Source organism: Haliotis rubra, unplaced genomic scaffold (genome assembly GCF_003918875.1).
Source record: "Haliotis rubra isolate DU_JTF1 unplaced genomic scaffold, ASM391887v1 Scf204, whole genome shotgun sequence".
NCBI lineage: Eukaryota > Metazoa > Mollusca > Gastropoda > Lepetellida > Haliotidae > Haliotis > Haliotis rubra.
The window spans coordinates 253,203-272,496 of record NW_025766048.1 but is presented as its reverse complement, the minus strand read 5'-3'; the positions used below and the strand labels follow the sequence as shown (position 1 = coordinate 272,496).

Sequence of the window (19,294 nt, the reverse complement as noted above, 5' to 3'; positions counted from 1 at the left end):
GAGGGTCATCTGTTGAAGACAGCAAAGGGTCTGCTCGGTTATCAGGTGTCTATAGTCTGTGGACGATAACCAAATGTCTTCTATTGCAGAAGGTCCGACAGGAACTTCTTTATATATATATAGTTCACCTATTATTTCACCCATATAGTTCACCTGTTACCGAAGGTTCTTGACGTCCTGGAGCTGGTTGCTGGTCATCAGTACCAAGGCATATTACCAGTAAGTGCTTGATAGGGACCCACCTTATTTGTTTTGTGGTCGCTGCTCACAGACAACGGTGTGACTATCATCCCTGCAGTTGTGTCCTGGATGCTCACAACGAAATATATTATGTGTCATTAGGAATGATTGGAAACATTTTATCTACTCAAAATAATAATAACTAGGAAACAGGAAGTGCTGTCCCCTGCTCAGAGCACTTATCAAGGCGACTCGTGAAGGTCCGGGTTAGAATATTGATCTTCAGTAACCCATGCTTAGGCGACTAACGGGATTGGGCGGTCAGGCTCGCTGACTTGGTTGACACATGTCATCGTATCCCAATTGCGCAGATCGATGTTCATGCTGTTGATCCCTGGATTGTCTGGTCCAGACTCGATTATTTACATATAGCTTGAATATTACTGAGTGCGGCGTAAAACTAAACTTACTCACTTACTACTCACTTATCAAGGCAGTGCAATTACTTACTCAGAGAACTCCCTGGTACTGTTCAAAGTTAAAGCGGGTTAGAATTGATCTAACCCATGCTTGTCGGAAGAGGTGACTAACGAGATCGGATGGTCATTCTCGCTGACTTGTTGACACATGTCATCGTATCACAGTTGTGTAGATCGGTGCTCATGCTGTTAATCACTGGATTCTCTGGTTCAGACTCGATTATTTACAGACTGCCACCATATCGGTGGAATATTGCTGAGTGCGGCGTAAAACTGCACTCACTCACTCACTCACCCCACATCCAAGGTTATGTCATTTATGTATCGTAATGCATGTGTGGTTGTATTCACCTGACCGGAATATTATAGTTCTAGGTCGCTTACTGCGAGCTTAAACTGTTGAGCGCCAGGCACGGTAACAACAAGTACACTGGCCAGGGCACTGAAACATCACCGATAAGCTCTCCGGAAGGCTTTAGCTACAAGGCTACTGAGAAGGCGGTTATCAACCATGATGAAATTTGAACCCAGTCCTTGTATCAGGCAAACTGACACAAACCATCAGGCCCTTCGAATTTGGACCCAGAGACCAAGGAGGCGATCAGACCAAGAAGAAAGCAAGGATGTAGACTTCTGATCTGTCACGCCTTCTCCACCCTCTCTCACTAATAAACGTTTGGTGGTGGTGATGCTTGAAGTATTAGGAGAAAATCGAGGAGCAAAACAACAATAACAACAACAACAACAACAACAAAAAGAGACCATGTTTTGTTTACATAAGACCATGCGTGTAGGAAATAGTATTAAAAATATTTTGGGAAATTATTATTAATTATTTTGACAACAAGACTTTTTCCGTAAAGAAACATCTGCAAACTAATGTGTACAATAGATCCATCTCTTGTAGTTGAAAGCATCAGCGAATTGGAGTGATGATTTCTAAATTCTTGGAACAAGCTCGCGTAGCATTCAGAAGATAATTACTGACTTTAATATTTCGAAAACGAAAAAAGCCCACAAAACAAAAACACCCAGGCAGATCCGAACGCTAAATATTTTGGCTCAATCAATCAATTTCCCAAAATTCATAATTTCTTTTACAGAGGTAAGCGTGCATGTACTATCACCAAAGAAGAAGTGCCCCGTATATAATCAGTCAATGTGGCTGGCCCTGTGCGAATAATGACCCTGACATCAGTCCTTGACTTCGTCTGTGGAGAACCTTCACCCAATCATCAATCCCTGAGGCAAGCACTGCAGGTATTCCTGATGCCAATGGTCGCCAACCGGGCAATCTTTCAAGAAGGCATTGCCGATCTCGTCACAATGGTAATATTTAGTCACATCCGTGGGATGCGCGTGGTAGAAGATTCTGTCACGGTCTGAGTTACCACAGGGGTTCATAGAATGGTCGGTCATGGTAGGGTGGACGACAGGCTTTGGGGTGACCAGGGGCCGGGCAGTTGTGGGTGGAACAACATCCCCGCGGACGCAGGAGTGAACGTTGGGGTCGGTGCTGTAGATGTAGTGGGGAAGACATTGGAAGAAGAGCGCGGGCTGACTGGCTCTGCACAACACGAATCTTGTCTGGTCGGCGGTGTCAGGCATGTATGCGATGGAGCCGGCTGGGCAGCTGAACGTCATGGTGTCTGCAAAACGAGGAAATATTATATTACACATTAGATAGTATATTACCTTTCAAAGCCCCTGGAGACAGAAAAGATCACAAGTACCTCATGGAGATTTAGGGAAAGAAAGGGTCACCAGTATCTCATGGAGATTTAGGGAAAGAAACGGTCACCAGTATCTCATGAGGCAGAAAGGATTACCAGTACCTCATGGAGATTCAGGACCAGCAAGATCACGAGTACCGCATGGAGATTTGGGGACAGAAAGGATCATGAGTACCTCATGGAGATTCAGGGACAGAAAAGATCACCAGTACCTTATGGAGATTCAGGTACAGAAAAGATCACCAGTATCTCATGGAGATTTAGGGACAGAAACTATAGCCATTTCCTCGTTGAGATTTGGGGACAGAAAAGATCACCAGTATCTCATGGAGATTTAGGGACAGAAACTATAGCCATTTCCTCATGGAGATTTGGGGACAGAAAAGATCACGAGTACCTCATGGAGATTTGGGGACAGAAAGAGTCACCAGTACCTTATGGAGATTCAGGGACAGAAAAGATCACCAGTACCTTATGGAGATTTGGGGACAGAAAAGATCACTAGTATCTCATGGAGATTTAGGGACAGAAACTATAGCCATTTCCTCATGGAGATTTGGGGACAGAACAGATCACTAGTACCTCATGGAGATTTGGGGACAGAAAGAGTCACCAGTACCTCATGGAGATTTGGGGACAGAAAAGATCACCATAGTACCTCATGGAGATTTAAAGACAGAAAACATCACAGATTTAGAGTACCTCATGGAGATTCATGGGGACAGAAAGAAAATATCCTCACGAGTACCTCATGGAGATTTAAAGACAGAACCTTAAGAGATCAGAAAATAACCAGCACCACGAGTACCTCATGGAGATTTGGGGACAGAAAAGATCACCAGTACCTCATGGAGATTTAGGGACATAAACTATAGCCATTTCCTCATGGAGATTTGTGGACAGAACAGATCACGAGTACCTCATGGTGATTTGGGGACAGAAAGACAGTCACCAGTACCTTATGGAGATTTGGGACAGAAAAAGAGTCACCAGTACCTCACAGGGACAGAAAAAGATCACCAGTACCTTATGGAGATTTGGGGACAGAAAAGATCACTAGTATCTCATGGAGATTTAGGGACATAAACTATAGCCATTTCCTCATGGTGATTTGGGGACAGAAAAGATCACGAGTACATCATGGAGATGTAGGAGCCGAAAAGATCACCAGTACCTCATGGAGATTTGGGGACAGAAAAGATCACGAGTACCTCATGGAGATTTAAAGACAGAAAAGATCACCAGTACCTCATGGAGATTCGGGGACAGAAAAGATCATGAGTACCTCATGGAGATTTAAAGACAGAAAAGATCTCGAGTACCTCATGGAGATTTGGGGACAGAAAAAGATCACCAGTACCTCATGGAGATTTGGGACAAGAAAGTATCTCATGAGCACTATATTTACCTCATGGAGATTTGGGGACAGAAAGAGTCACCAGTACCTTATGGAGATTCAGGGACAGAAAAGATCACCAGTACCTTTGGGGACAGAACAGATCACGGAAATTTGGGGGGACAGAAAAGATCACCAGTATCTCATGGAGATTTAGGGACAGAAACTATAGCCATTTCCTCGTGGAGATTTGGGGACAGAAAAGATCACGAGTACCTTGATTGGAGATGGAGATTTGGGACAGAAAAGATCACCAGTACCTTATGGAGATTTAGGGACAGAAACTATATCCATTTACCTCATGGAGATTTGGGGACAGAAAAGAGATCACAGTATCTCATGGAGATTTAGGGACAGAAACTATAGCCATTTCCTCATGGAGATTTGGGGACAGAAAAGATCACGAGTACCTCATGGAGATTTAGGGACAGAAAAGAGTCACCAGTACCTTATGGAGATTCAGGGACAGAAAAGATCAGATTTAAAGACAGTACCTCCTCATGGAGATTTAGGGACAGAAAGATCCAGAAACCTATGGAGTAGGAGATTCACCAGTACCTCATGGAGATTTGGGGACAGAACAGATCACGAGTACCATTTCCTCATGGAGATTTGGGGACAGAAAAGAGTCACCAGTACCTCATGGAGATTCAGGGACAGAAAAGATCACCAGTACCTTATGGAGATTCAGGGACAGAAAAGATCACCAGTATCTCATGGAGATTTAGGGACATAAACTATAGCCATTTCCTCATGGAGATTTGGGGACAGAAAAGATCACGAGTACCTCATGGAGATGTAGGAGCCGAAAAGATCACCAGTACCTCATGGAGATTTGGGGACAGAACAGATCACGAGTACCTCATGGAGATTTGGGGACAGAAAGAGTCACCAGTACCTTATGGAGATTCAGGGACAGAAAAGATCACCAGTACCTTATGGAGATTTGGGGACAGAAAAGATCACTAGTTTCTCATGGAGATTTAGGGACATAAACTATAGCCATTTCCTCATGGAGATTTGGGGACAGAAAAGATCACGAGTACCTCATGGAGATGTAGGAGCCGAAAAGATCACCAGTACCTCATGGAGATTTGGGGACAGAAAAGATTATGAGTACCTCATGGAGATTTAAAGACAGAAAAGATCATGAGTACCTCATGGAAATTTGGGGACAGAAAAGATCACGAGTACCTCATGGAGATTTGGGGACAGAAAAGATCACTAGTACCTCATGAAGATTCGGGGACAGAAAAGATCACGAGTACCTCGTGGAGATTTGGGGACAGAAAAGATCACGAGTACCTCATGAAGATTTGGGGACAGAAAGGGTCACCAGTACCTCATGGAGATTTTGGGACTGAAAACATTGTCAGTAGCTACTGGTTTAAATGAGTGTCACCATAATCAAGGCAAATCTTCGACTCGAATCCTGGCGCAATAAATAGACACTGCGAACAGTTTCGCCTTTGTCGACTGGTTCACCTTTATTCCTGACAAAAGTCAGATAAAGATATAATATATAAAGAATATGCGACCAGGTTGGTTGCGGGACATCCTTCGACTTCAACCCGTGAAGATCTTCAGTAACCCATGCTTGTCGTAACACATTGGTCTGAGTAACGCTGGCCACGTCGTCGCCATATTCTTGTTCTGCCATCTGCAGTTGATACGCAGTACCGACTCTCATCTGTGAACAGAACAGTTCTCCATTGCTTGTATCGCCAGTTTTGGTGTTGTAGGGCAAACTGTAGATGTTCACGCCGATGACGAGGGGTGAGGATAGGTCCACGGTAAGGTCTATGGCGGTTCCCGCTGTTAAAACGTCGGCGTACTGCATCAGTACTGATTGGTCTTCCGTGTGTTGCCTCTGTCTGGCGTGCTGTTTCGGATGCCTGCATGAAGGGAATCTGTACATGCTGTCGCAAAACATGGCGATCTTGTCGTCTTGTGGTCACCCTTGGTCTGTCAGTACGGGGGCGATCATTTGTGGTGTTGGTGCCAGGAAACTTTGCTGCAGCCTGTAGATGGTCCGGACATTGGCCTGAAAGTGATTGGCAACGGCTTGTGCAGTGTGGCCAGCTTAAAGTCTTTCCTAGCGCCTGGTTCCTCTGAGCTGTCGTAAGTCGCGGCATCCTGCTGACGTTGTAATGTGAATGTTTCAACCAGGTTTGGGGGTGCATTTTATAGGGCTGGTCCTTGTGAACAGCACGTGCAGCATGAGTTGCATGAAATAAATGGAGAATACCGTACCATCTCTGATTTCAGGTTGCGTTTTTGAGACCATTTCCTGGGTTCAATTCTGAGTTTGGGAAGGAATGTCTTTGCTCAGGTAAAGTTGGAGGTGTTGTAATATACAATCAAAACATTAATGAGTTTACAGTTATCCGTTTCTGCGAAGGAAAATTCCAAACTGACGTTTCTTTTGCTGCTTAGTATATATCTGGCTGCAACACACAACAAAACTCAGACACAAAACAACATTCAGTCACTCTTGTCCGATATTTTTTGCACAAACCATTAAAAGTACAAATGCAATGTTAACTAATAACTATGTTGAAATACTTACAGGGAGTTAACACCAAGTACGCCGTACTTCCAGACAGTGCGTTGAGACACGAGGATGGACTTACAGGGCTTGCGGGATTTGCAGGGGTTGCTTGAAAGAAAACACGATCATGAGAATGATGAAGGATCTAAAGGACACAAAATATATTATATCAAAGTGTATCCTCAAGTTTCAAGTGTATCATGTATCTATTTTAGCGTAAAAGATGACAATCGCAGATGCCACCCACCACGCGATTTGTTTTCAAAGGACTGGAGTTGTCTATAGTTGGACTATGGAATCGGTAATGGTTGACAGAAAAAGAACAGCCTGTGGGGTATCGAACCCGGGTCTTCAGCGTAACGAGTGGACGTTTTACCCATTAAGCTACCCCACCGCCTTGCAGGATTAATTGACCTTTCACAGAGATATATTGATGCTGCACATTTGTTGACATTTGGACTCGAAATACAGAATGTTTTACGCAGGTGTAAATCTTTATTCATTGGGGATAATTTCGAGGACTCAGCAGTAAATGGCTGAATGAACTGATTTGATTTAAACATATTTATTCAAGAAAATAGATTGGATACAAGTTATGCCAACTTAGTGAAACCCTCTCCTATTTACAGTACTTACATGCAAAAGTGAAACAAACTATATGTACAGGGATGGAAATATATATACAAAAGGATATATACAATACAATGAATTATATATACATGAATTATTTAGATTTTAAACATTATATCCAATTATTCAACCTTTTGGAGTTTGATATATATTTTTGAACTGATGACCCTCCTTCTATAGAATGGTCCTCATATCTTTATCCATTGGGTAACACATCAGAGCAACATAGCTAAGTTTGATAAGATATTCCTTCTACTTACTGGTATCAAGCTGTTTAGAAAATGTGTAGAAGTTGTGTGGGGAATGGGCGTCATCCCGGAAGTATTTCTTGTAGTATGAGCCTTGGTTCTCAACACCCTGTGGGAGAGGTTCGGTAATGGTGGACAAATAGAGAGCAGCAGCGAGTCCGGAGTACAGAGGCTTCCTGAGATCTGACCACTGGACTGTATTCCAGTCGATGTTGAAAAGTGACTGGACCTTGCCGATCAGACCACTGCTGGTGCCAGAGCTCTTTATCTGGTTGAACTTGTCTTGGTCAATCTGATGGAATATATACCTAAACTTTTTCATTCCATCATAGACACTGGTGAGACCAACAGCAAATAGTACATAACCTAGCGTGTTACAAATTCAATCACCTTCTTAGTTCATAGCATGATAACCCATGAAGATCCAGGTTAGAATTGATCTTCAGTAACGAATGCTTGGCATGAGTCGACTAACGGGATCGGGTGGTCAGGCTCGCTGACTAGGTTGATACATGTCATCGTATGCCAGTTGCGTAGATCGAATTTCATGCTGTTGATCCCTGGATTGTATGGTCTAGTTCCGATTAATTACAGACCGCCGCCATATAGCTGGAATATTGCTGAGTGCGGCGTAAAACTAAACTCACTCACTCACTCATAGAATGATAAATGAACACCATGAATGAATGCTTAAAGTCCCGGTACATTCAGATATCTTAAGCTACGTTACGGAAATGGGCGAGTGATGACGAGCGGAATACTCATGCCGAACCTGACAGGAAATTCGCGGGTCGACCGCTAAGTACTACGAGTTACGTCCCTTCCCTGTCTTTCCCATTTACCAATCTGAATCCAGCTGAAGTTGCATCAGACAAAATGGCAACCTCCAATCAAGATAACCTGACCGATAATCAGGATCATTATTGTAATAAACCAGGGCTTACCCCGTGATGTGCAGCAAATAAGGTACGCACCTTGATTAAAAACGTTAAAAGATGAAAAATATCGCTCGATGTTCCGCTGAAGGTAAACAAGCTCTGCAAGCCATGCGGTCGACCGAAATCTGTACAGACTGTGCATAGACCCACTGGTCAAGACAAAATATAACTTTATAATCCAAGCGGAGCACACTAGGGCAACAGGTGTTTATAGTCAGTTACCTCCCTTGTATCGGGAAGATGCGTTTCCCCACATATGCGCAAAACTTCAACACAACATATTTACTTTCTAAAAGCACGATATACTTTCCTAATGTTGATGTAAGTTATTTATACTCATGGACAAGCCGTCCTCTTGGAGCATTCGTCACCACTCGCCCCTTTCCGTAACCTCCAAGAAGGTATTCGGCTTGTCCCGGAATCACACGAGTTGGTCACGAATGCTCTTGGAGGTTACGGAAAGGGGCGAGTGCCCACGAATGTCGTCGCCCAACCACTGAAATTTCTCGGCTCGACCGTAGCGTCAAGAGCTACGAGCTATATATTACCTCGAAGTGGTTCAGGTTTCAAATGGGTAAGAATTCGGTGAAACCCACAAATACGGCTTCGTCGCAGACAATCCTAGAAACTTCAGGTCGGAGTTCAACCCACGACCTTAGATTTCTGGCACAGCAAAGGGATGCATGTCCTTAGACATCCGGGTCATCCGTTGCCCTGGTAATCACGTGATAATGAAGCCTAGTTGAGGTGCAGCGATAACGAGACAAATCTCCCACTGTCGCGTGCCCTTCCTGACAACGCACACTTCTCCCTTGTCACTTCAACGAATGCTTCTGTTTCTGTGCCCGGAAGAAACGTACCTAATTGCCAAGGTGACCCCATGACCCATAAGGAAACCATGTCACAAAATACAGTGTTTTTTCATAATTTCGAAGATAACTTCTTTAAGTGTCATTTAGAAGCTGGTATGACGACGAGATGGTGTGTCGATGCTAACACCGTTATCAAGCAAGTGATCCTTTCTAGATAATGGTGTTAGCATCTGCACCAAAACGTTGCATCTGTTGCAATAAGAAGTTATCTGTCCATTTTCGTCTCACTCTTCAATATCGAAGATTGTATTAAAATAAACAGGCTGATACAAACTGTATGATACAAGGTACGACATAAATTTCAATTTGATTAAGTGACGTAAACATTCAAATTCGGACCAAGGTAAAGATTTACAAAATAAAAAAGCCAGCCAAATCGATGTCCTGGCAAAACCAATCATAATTGTTTAATTGACAACCTGTACGGTGTTAAATGAATTTCGATGAATTTGTCAATTATCCAAATTACTGTGGATGCAAGATCACGTCTGTTCATTAATTAATATCAATAACAATTTATGAACATAAAGAATTTTCTGGATTGCATCTTCTTATATTCTTTGATACAAATCTTTATTTAAAATTCTTATGTTCATCAAATAGCCAAAAGTGCCAAATCAAGCATCCAATACCACTATGGATATATATTCTGAAAAATGGTAATATAGGGATGTGATTACACATTTTTCTAATTAAAAAACAAAACAAACTGACTTTCGTTAGATGTGCACAAAATGCGAACCTTTTTCATGACCTTTCAACTTATTTGTTCATTATAGATAGTTATATCAATCCTGCACAGTATTACTGGTGCCAATAAATGGTTGAAACAAAGCTGACGCGTCGTCAAAGATATTTCACTGAATTAATTATATTTTCACAGAAACGTATTGGAATATATGCCGAAGTTACGACACCCTTACGTATACTTTACATTAGCTATTCTTGAAACGATCTAGATAACTGTACATGTAGAGTTATGATTTATGAGGTAAAAGACCTATCAAAAATAACTGCAAAGCAACCATATCGTCTATTGTTGATTCATATTGATGTCAGCGAATAGAGACAAGAAATGTGTATGCATACAAACCGAATATTGGGACGAAGGTTAACACGTGTAGTTTAAAGGGGAAATTGCAGTACCAGTACGTTTTGTTCAAGTTTATACAAGATTGCTTTATTATAGTCGTTGGGTCAATACTGGCAATAGGAAGTAAAACATGTTATCCTTTTATACAGATACATATCCCAGTCGTCCCTCCAAATAGTCAAATAGTTTAATTGTTCCAATTCTACAACGACCAAGGCCCTGTTTCAAAAGGCTATCTAAGCGCTACAATATATAGGACCTAGCGCTAAGATCAGTTTGTGCGGCTGAGCCCAGACCTGTTCTTATAAGAGGCTCCAGAACCTATGAGCCCATGTAAGCACCCACCTGCCAGATTCCTCCATCGTAGCCCAGTCTGTACGTCTTAGCGTCTGTTCCATCACGCGTCTCCACGTACGCCAGCCGTCTCAGGAATTGCAAATCATCAGAGAAAAGGCAGGAATCTTGGATGAGGTTGGTCACAAACTCCACGACACTGGAACCACTTCCGCCTGGTACCAAAACACTGTTTGGAACCTGGCTCCTGGCTTGGCCCAGTAGGACGAGAAATGCTACAGCCGCGAGCATCACGTGTGGTTGGAGACTAGGGGACTCTCTTGAAGAACACTTAGTGGCGTCCACACAGTTAAATACAGGGAAGGACAATGTCACATGGCTTATCTCGAATGTCGTCGTTATGTTGAGGGAAGTATTCATTACACTGTAAGCTGATACGAAACCATGTTTGTTTTATAAAATACACTAGGCATATAAAGAAACTGCATACAAAAATTTAAAATCTAAATTTATCAAATCTGTGTAGACACATAAGGATTTCAACTCAGAGATTAGTGACATGTATCCAACATGCATGCATATGCCACGTTCCGTGACGTCAGTTGGTTCGTCCTTGAGACGTGCAATACGTTGTTGCAGAAACAGAGCAAATGAATGCCACACAATACTGTCACTTTGGAAAACTCAACCCCTGCCCTTGCGATCGTTCAAAAAATTAAACGGCTATTGAAACGCATAGCATGCCAAGGCTCACGTCTACACAACGTCATGAGGCTATTGGGATTGTCCGTGGGGGAATGTCTCAACGACAAGTGGCTGCACATTTCCACTGCCACCGGAACACCATTTCTGCACTGGTGAGACGCTACCAGAACACAAATGACGTCATCGATCGGCCACGTTCTGGACGTCCACGTGTAACAACGCCAAGACAGGACAGATGGATAAGGGTGACCCATCTTCGCCACAGGTTTCAGACTGCAGTGATGTTTGCCCGAACCATCCCAGGACTTCGCCGTATCCACCCCAACACAGTTCGACAACGTTTACGTCATCACGGGATCAGACCACGACGTCCCGCCATACGGCCTATTCTGAGCCTTGGCCTGCACATTCACCGGATCTCTCCGCGATAGAGCATGTTTGGGACGAGATGGATCGACGTCTATGCCGTCTTCCTCATCCGCCAGATAACGTCCTTGACCTTGCAACAGAACTTGAGAGAATCTGGCGTGACATCCCACAAGCCTTCCTGCACGTTTGATAGGCTCTATGCGTCGTCGATGCACTGCTGTTCTCACTGCCGATGGTGGACATACCCGTTATTGAGCTTGTGACATGGTCGTTTGACCCCTGTCCCGCTTGTGGACTCGTGACGTCATTGTGATTGACTTTTCAATTGAAATTCTCCCGACTCTGGTCTCATGATCCCTCCATTAAAGTTTATATGTACCTTTGACATTGTTATCGTACTTATCAACTGGGATAATATTTTGACAATGCTCAGTTTCTTTATGTGGCTAGTATATCATGTTACCGCATGGATGCTAAGAAATTTTCTTTCTAGTTTTGATTTTACTGGGGATTGTGCGATGACAGCATCTTGGCAGTTGCATGTTTCATGTTCAGGTTGCGTGGTCGTAAATAGCATCGAACTTACGTATGCGGTATAATTCAATATTCGCTCACTCACTCCAATCTGTGATATAGACAGATTTGTCGGATATTTACACTTTATTGCGTTAATGTAAGAGCAATTATTTCATGTAATTTCAATGGCAAAGAGGTGAAAATTCACACGTCTATAGACTAAGAGTTCGTCAACACAACAGCAGCCTTCATTGTTGTGTTTCTGTTTACGTGAGTCCACAAGATGGCGTCAATGTCAGTACTTTGTATGGCCACTAGACTAACAATATATTTACAGAAAAATAGGTTCATATATTAATAAAAACATAACATATTATGAAAAGGAGCCCTGAGATTTCTTCATTCCTGAAGCTGTGGAAATCTAGACTTGCCACATTTTCTAGACTTGCGTGGAAATTCTTGGGTATATTTGCTTCAGGGTCCGTATGACAGACTATATGGCCGAAGTCGCTCTTGCGGAATTCATCACCACTCTTCCTGCAGTGCGATGACCGGTGGAAGTGTCTGAGGCGTGTTTTTACGTTGACGTACACGTCGATCGAATTCATTCCATAAGTGTTCTATCGGGTTTAGATCTGGTGATCGGGAAGGCCATGGCAAGACATTGACGTTAGAATTGGCACGGTAGCGGACCGTGACACGTGCTGCGCTTAAAGTAGCGTTGTCATGCTGGAACAGCTCCGTCTGTCGGTCCAAAATCGGAGGCATGTGACGTGGAAGCACTTTGTTGATGTACCGATGTGCTGTCAAATTCCCCTGGAGCACCATTAAATCAGATCCTTGTGTGCTGGATATCACATGCCACACCATGACACTGTAGCCACCTAATCTGTCGACCTGTCGAATGCAGTTAGGGGCAAAACGTTTGTTTCTCCGACGGTAAACACGCTGTCTTCCATCTCGCCGGTGATGAAGAAATTGTGATTTTTCACTAAACCAGACTCGCCTCCACTTTCTAAGGTTACACTCTACGACACCACCGCAAGCTATTGCGCCGATAGACGTCTCTCAAAACAGGGGTGACAACTGGCCTTCTTGGTCGAATCCCCACTTCCTGCAATCGATTCTTGACAGATTGGTTGGAAATTCTTCTCAAACCAGGGATGCGTTGTGCAGTCTCCACGACTGTGAGAAGACGATGACACAAGTGAGCAGCCCGGATGTAGTGGTCCTGGGCTTGGGGGGTAACTCTTGGACGGCCGCTTCTCAGGCGATTTTAGGCTGAATTGGTCTGCAGGAAACGATCCCAAAGACGAGATATGGTGCTCTGATGAACGTTGAAATGTCGGGCAACTGCAGACTGCGACTCCCAAGATTCAAGGCGGCCTATGGCGATGTTTCGATTGGCGGCACTCAGTCGTGGTATGATGATTTCCTCTTTTCCAGGCGAAAACGAATGACAATATTAAACACAACGCTTGAATTTTAATAATGATCGATACCGCATGCTTTTCCGCGTACATGCACATGCATTTTGCTTTGCATGTTTTCTTGGAGACGTTTTGGCGAATATTTCTTCAAACGCTTCGAAAACAAGGGAAAAGGTAAAATTGCCGCGTTTTGGCGCTGATACTGTTTACAATCACACAAAGATGACTTTTTGGAAAGCAACAGTATATTTGTGTTGTTTTTGCCGCAGCTGCATGAGTCCAATATTCTCAAAATCACCTATGCGTTTCTTTTTTTATTTAGAATATTTGGTAGATACTGTTATAAAAATGTGTGCTCCGTATTCAATACAAAAACATCCCTCAATTTATTCACGTTCCGTAACATATTTTTTTTCAGTATATACGTGTGCATTACGTATGGATGCGCGCATAATACTGGTGAAGGCCTAACTGCGCGAGTGAGTGAGTGGATGAATGGGTGAATTGGTATTGGGGTTGTATCTGTATCAAAGCATGTGAGCTTGGTGTCGGGAATGTGTGAGTGAGTGAGTGAGTAAAGCTGTACACCGCTTTTGCAATATTCCAGCAATATCACTCTTGGGGCATCAGAAATGATCTTCATGCATTGTGCCCATGTTGGGAGTCGAGGAAAGGGGGGGCTTTGTCGCGACTTGTGAACGCTATCCTACCAGCCTATCTCAACTGGTGTTAGGGGTGAGTAAGTAGGGGCGTTGGGGTAGCCTAGTGGTTAAAGCGTTCGCTCGTCACGCCGAAAACCCTGGTTCGATTCCCCACATGGGTACAATGTGTGAAGCCCATTTCTGGTGTCCACCGACGTGATTTTGCTGGAATATTGCTAAAAACGGCGTAAAACTAAACTCGCTCACATTTCTTGTACGCATCAATATGTTTTTGTTTGTTGTTTAACGTCGCACTCGGCAATATTCCAGCTGTATGCCGGAGGTCAATAAATAATCGAGTCTGGACCAGTGAGTGAGTGAGTTCAGATTTACGCCGCTTTTAACCATATTCCAGCTATATAACGGCGGAGGACACCAGAAATGGGCTTTACACATTGTACCCATGTGGGGAATCGAACCCGGGTCTTCGGCGTGACGAGCGAACGCTTTAACCACTAGGCTACCCCACCGCCCCCCAGTCTGGATCAGACAATCCGATGATCAAATTCTTGACATGCGTCAACCAAATCAACGAGTCTGACCACCCGATCCCGTTAGTCGCCTCTTACATGTACGGCAAGCATTTTTTGTTGAAGACATGCGTTCCTCCTGAGGCAGAGTGGGTTTAGTTTTGCGCCGCACTCAGCAATATTCCAGCTATATGGCGGCGGTCTGTAAATAATCGAGTCTGGACCAGACAATCCAGTGATCAACAGCATGAGCATCGATCTACGCATCACTTGTATTTCATATTCAGCGGCGACAAATGAATCACTGCATTCCAAGCCTGGGACGGGTACTCGGATACTTGAATCCGGGTCGAGTACAGCTGGAACCGAGTCTTATTTGTAGGAATCAAGTGTCCGGAAAGGGAGCGAGCACTGTAATGACAAGGGCAGACAATAGCTTGTCTTTTTCATTTTTGACGTAACACACATTTACATCATTGAGTGAGTGAGTGAGTGAGTGAGTTTAGTTTTACGCCGCACTCAGCAATATTCCAGCTATATGGCGGCGGTCTGTAAATAATCGAGTCTGGACCAGACAATCCAGTGATCAACAACATGAGCATCGATCTACGCATCACTTGTATTTCATATTCAGCGGCGACAAATGAATCACTGCATTCCAAGCCTGGGACGGGTACTCGGATACTTGAATCCGGGTCGAGTACAGCTGGAACCGAGTCCTATTTGTAGGAATCAAGTGTCCGGAAAGGGAGCGAGCACTGTAATGACAAGGGCAGACAATAGCTTGTCTTTTCATTTTTGACGTAACACACATTTACATCATTGGTGGTGAGTGAGTGAGTGAGTTTAGTTTTACGCCGCACTCAGCAATATTCCAGCTATATGGCGGCGGTCTGTAAATAATCGAGTCTGGACCAGACAATCCAGTGATCAACAACATGAGCATCGATCTACGCATCACTTGTATTTCATATTCAGCGGCGACAAATGAATCACTGCATTCCAAGCCTGGGACGGGTACTCGGATACTTGAATCCGGGTCGAGTACAGCTGGAACCGAGTCCTATTTGTAGGAATCAAGTGTCCGGAAAGGGAGCGAGCACTGTAATGACAAGGGCAGACAATAGCTTGTCTTTTTCATTTTTGACGTAACACACATTTACATCATTGAGTGAGTGAGTGAGTGAGTGAGTGAGTTTAGTTTTACGCCGCACTCAGCAATATTCCAGCTATGTGGCGGCGGTCTGTAAATAATCGAGTCTGGACCAGACAATCCAGTGATCAACAACATGAGCATCGATGTGCGCAATTGGGAACCGATGACATATGTCAACCAAGTCAGCGAGCCTGACCACCCGATCTCATTAGTCGCCTCTTACGACAAGCATGGGTTACTGAAGATCAAGATTCTAGCCCGGACCTTCACGGGTTCCTGGGGCAGAGAACTAAAGTAAGATAAAAGAATGGGATGACCCTTTGACGACTTGTGAGTAGTACACGTAGTCATCCCCCGTGCACGAAAGTGCGGCCCAATGTGAACCAAGTCTATGAAACACCTTTTAATTACCTGACAGTAATAATATATATACCATATGTATAGTTTCAAACAGGTAATAAATATGTTTATGTTTACCACAAGGTGCTAATCACATCGTGTACTGATAACAGGCCGGCCTATCCTCGAATGTTTTGTTGTGATTGTTTAGTATCCTTGTTCGATAATGGTGACACATTTCGGTCTATTCACAGTCACAGTATTGCTTCGGAAATGACGTCACGGTCTCCGGTAGGGGTTCATGACCGAAACGAAGACTGACTGACTGAGTATGGTATTACGCCGCTTTTAGCAATATTCCAGCAATATAACGGCGGGGGATTCGAGAAATGGGCTTCCCGCATTGTACCCATGTGGGAATCGAACCCGGGTTTTCGGCGTGACGAGCGAACGCTTTAACCACTAGGCTACCCCACCGCCCCTCGAAACCTTCGTTTTGGTATTGTTTTAGTTTCCGGATGTACACGACGGATGAACAAACACATATTGTCTTTACACTTCTAACATTGAAGATCCGGGTTAGAATTGGTCTTCAGCAACCCATGATTGTCGTACGATTAGGTGGTCAGGCTCGCTGACTTGGTTGACACGTGTCATCGTATCCCAATTGCGTAGATCGATGCTCATAATGTTGATCACTGGATTGTCAATATAACGTTGATTATTGCGGTACAACATATATCTAAAGAACAATTGTAGAAAATATACTTCATATACCTTCATCACTTTGATGCTTCGATGTGATATTGCAATCTCTTATTTTCGTAGTTCCTATTGTGAGCTCTGGCATATATGCTCTAGTTTCTGCAAGTGAAATACGTGGTCTTTGTAGTCATTGTCACTGGCGGGGGCGGTGGGGTAGCCGTGTGGTTAAAGCGATCGCTCGTCACGCCGAAGACCCGGGTTAAAATCCCCAAATGGTTACAATGTGCCGGAAGCCCATTTCTGGTGTCCACCGCTGTACCAGGTTGAAATCTTTCCCTCTAAATGTCACCAAAGTGTCATTCTGTCCGAGGATATAATATATGTTATATTTGGGACGACATTTTCTCCGTAACGTAACGATTCTAATACCCTTTTAAGGTTGAGTCCAGCACAGAAAGTCAGCGATCTAACCCACTCAGCCACCCATTTTCCTCTTGTTTCTGAAGATAGTCAAGACTGTGTAATCTTTGCCTGGAGACTGGGTAATCGTTTGCCTGGAGACTGTGTATTCTTTTGCCTGGAGACTGGGTAATCTTTTTTCTGGAGACTGGGAAATCTTTCGCCTGGAGACTGTGTAATCGTTTGCCTGGAGAATGGGTAATCTTTTGCCTGGAGACTGGGTAATCTTTTGCCTGGAGACTGGGTAATCTTTTGCCTGGAGACTGGGTAATCTTTTGCCTGGAGACTGGGTAATCTTTTGCCTGGAGAATGGGTAATCGGTTGCCTGGAGACTGGTAAGTAATTTTTGCCTGGAGACTGGGTAATCGTTTGCCTGAAGAATGGGTAATCTTTGCCTGGAGACTGGGTAATCTTTGCCTGGTGACTGGGTAATCTTTTGCCTGGAGACTGGGTAATCTTTTGCCTGGAGACTGGGTAATCTTTTGCCTGGAGACTGGGTAATCTTTTGCCTGGAGACTGGGTAATCTTTTGCCTGGAGACTGGGTAATCGTTTCCCTGGTGACTGGGTAATCTTTTGCCTGGAGAATGGGTCATCTTTTGCCTGGTGAATGGGTCATCTTTTGCCTGGAGACTGGGTAATCTTTTGCCTGGAGACTGTGTAATCGTTTGCCTGGAGACTGGGTAATCTTTTGCCTGGAGACTGGGTAATCTTTTGCCTGGAGACTGGGTAATCTTTTGCCTGGAGACTGGGTAATCTTTTGCCTGGAGACTGGGTAATCTTTGCCTGGTGACTGGGTAATCTTTTGCCTGGAGACTGGGTAATCTTTTGCCTGGAGACTGGGTAATCTTTTGCCTGGAGACTGGGTAATCTTTTGCCTGGAGACTGGGTAATCTTTTGCCTGGTGACTGGGTAATCTTTTGCCTGGAGACTGTGTAATCTTTTGCCTGACGTTCCATATTATGGTTACAAAAGTTGTAAATCAGTATATAACTTGTATTACTTTACGGTACTTTACAATACATAATTACAGTGAGTGAGCGAGTATGGTTTTACGCCGCTTTTAGCAATATTCCAGCAATACATTATAATTATAACAAATAGCGATGCTATATAATACTGTTCATATTCGAATTAGCAATTGTTTGTTACACATACTACGTGGGTTTACATGTCAGACGCTTAGTTCTTTATTTTGGTTCTACGTTTCGGGCCGGGTAACCGCGGTAGGTGGAGGCGGTGATGTGTGTTTCTGTGTATTTAAGCATGTCTCACATCAGGATGAAAGGGTGATTCACCAGCCTCTTAAGCTGCAGCTTGATGCATACCTCAGCAGACAAGGATCTAGTACGTAAGTGAATAGTGTGGCTACCGTGCGTTGTTCACTGGTGTCAGAGTGAATGAGTTTTTATGCCGCTTTAAGTAATATTGCACTGATGATGATGATGATGATGATGATGATGATGATGATGATGATGATGATGATGATGATGATGATGATGATGATGTCGATGGGGATGCGGCTGGTGCTAACACTGCTAAGGCTGAACACAATATGTCTTCAAATGACCATAGATAGCATATTAATAATTAGGGCTGTGCAATATTACCGGTAAACCGGTATATACCGGTACAGTATCTCGCGATATCGCGACTATCGCGATATGGTTCAGATTCTGCAATATTGGGTCATCAAAAGTTAGCTCCATTTGAATTATCCGCCCTTGATTTCCAAAGCAACAAAATGTGCTCTAAAAGTGCCAAATATAATTGTTTCTTTTCTGTTTCATGTAACATTTTACTAGTGGAAGTGTATTTATAAGTGGCTCCAAAAGTGCCAAATATTCTACCAAATGCTTTAGGTTTTGGGGTTTGAATGGTTTCATATGTGACGTTTTGGAGGAATTAAGTGGCCTGAAATGGACCAATCTTTTAAGAAAAGCAAGATTTATGGAGGTCAACTTCTTGTTAGGAATAACACAACATTTCGGAGGGTATGCTCATGAATATTCACAATAAAAAAAAGTTGACA

The 19,294-nt window shown here is 43.6% G+C and overlaps 1 protein-coding gene across 1 annotated transcript; it reads right to left on the bottom strand.

Moving 5' to 3' along the window:
• Positions 1-1,412: 1,412 nt before the first annotated feature.
• LOC124275902 lies at positions 1,413-10,787 on the bottom strand. Its single transcript, XM_046711585.1, has 4 exons — positions 10,466-10,787; positions 7,230-7,509; positions 6,358-6,447; positions 1,413-2,308 (listed from the first exon to the last, which is right to left on the bottom strand). Exons 1-4 carry the CDS (start codon positions 10,703-10,705, stop codon positions 1,884-1,886), a joined length of 1,035 nt encoding a protein of 344 aa, XP_046567541.1. The 5' UTR covers positions 10,706-10,787; the 3' UTR covers positions 1,413-1,883.
• Between the last annotated feature and the right edge of the window lie 8,507 nt (positions 10,788-19,294).

Coding starts and splice junctions, on each gene's coding strand:
- LOC124275902 (XM_046711585.1), bottom strand. CDS start 10,705: ATGCTCGCGGCTGTAGCATTTCTCGTCCTACTGGGCCAAGCCAGGAGC. Junction 7,510..10,465: donor ACGATGGAGGAATCTGGCAG/GTGGGTGCTTAC, acceptor ATATTCCATCAG/ATTGACCAAGACAAGTTCAA. Junction 2,309..6,357: donor GTACTTGGTGTTAACTCCCT/GTAAGTATTTCA, acceptor CTCGTTTTGCAG/ACACCATGACGTTCAGCTGC.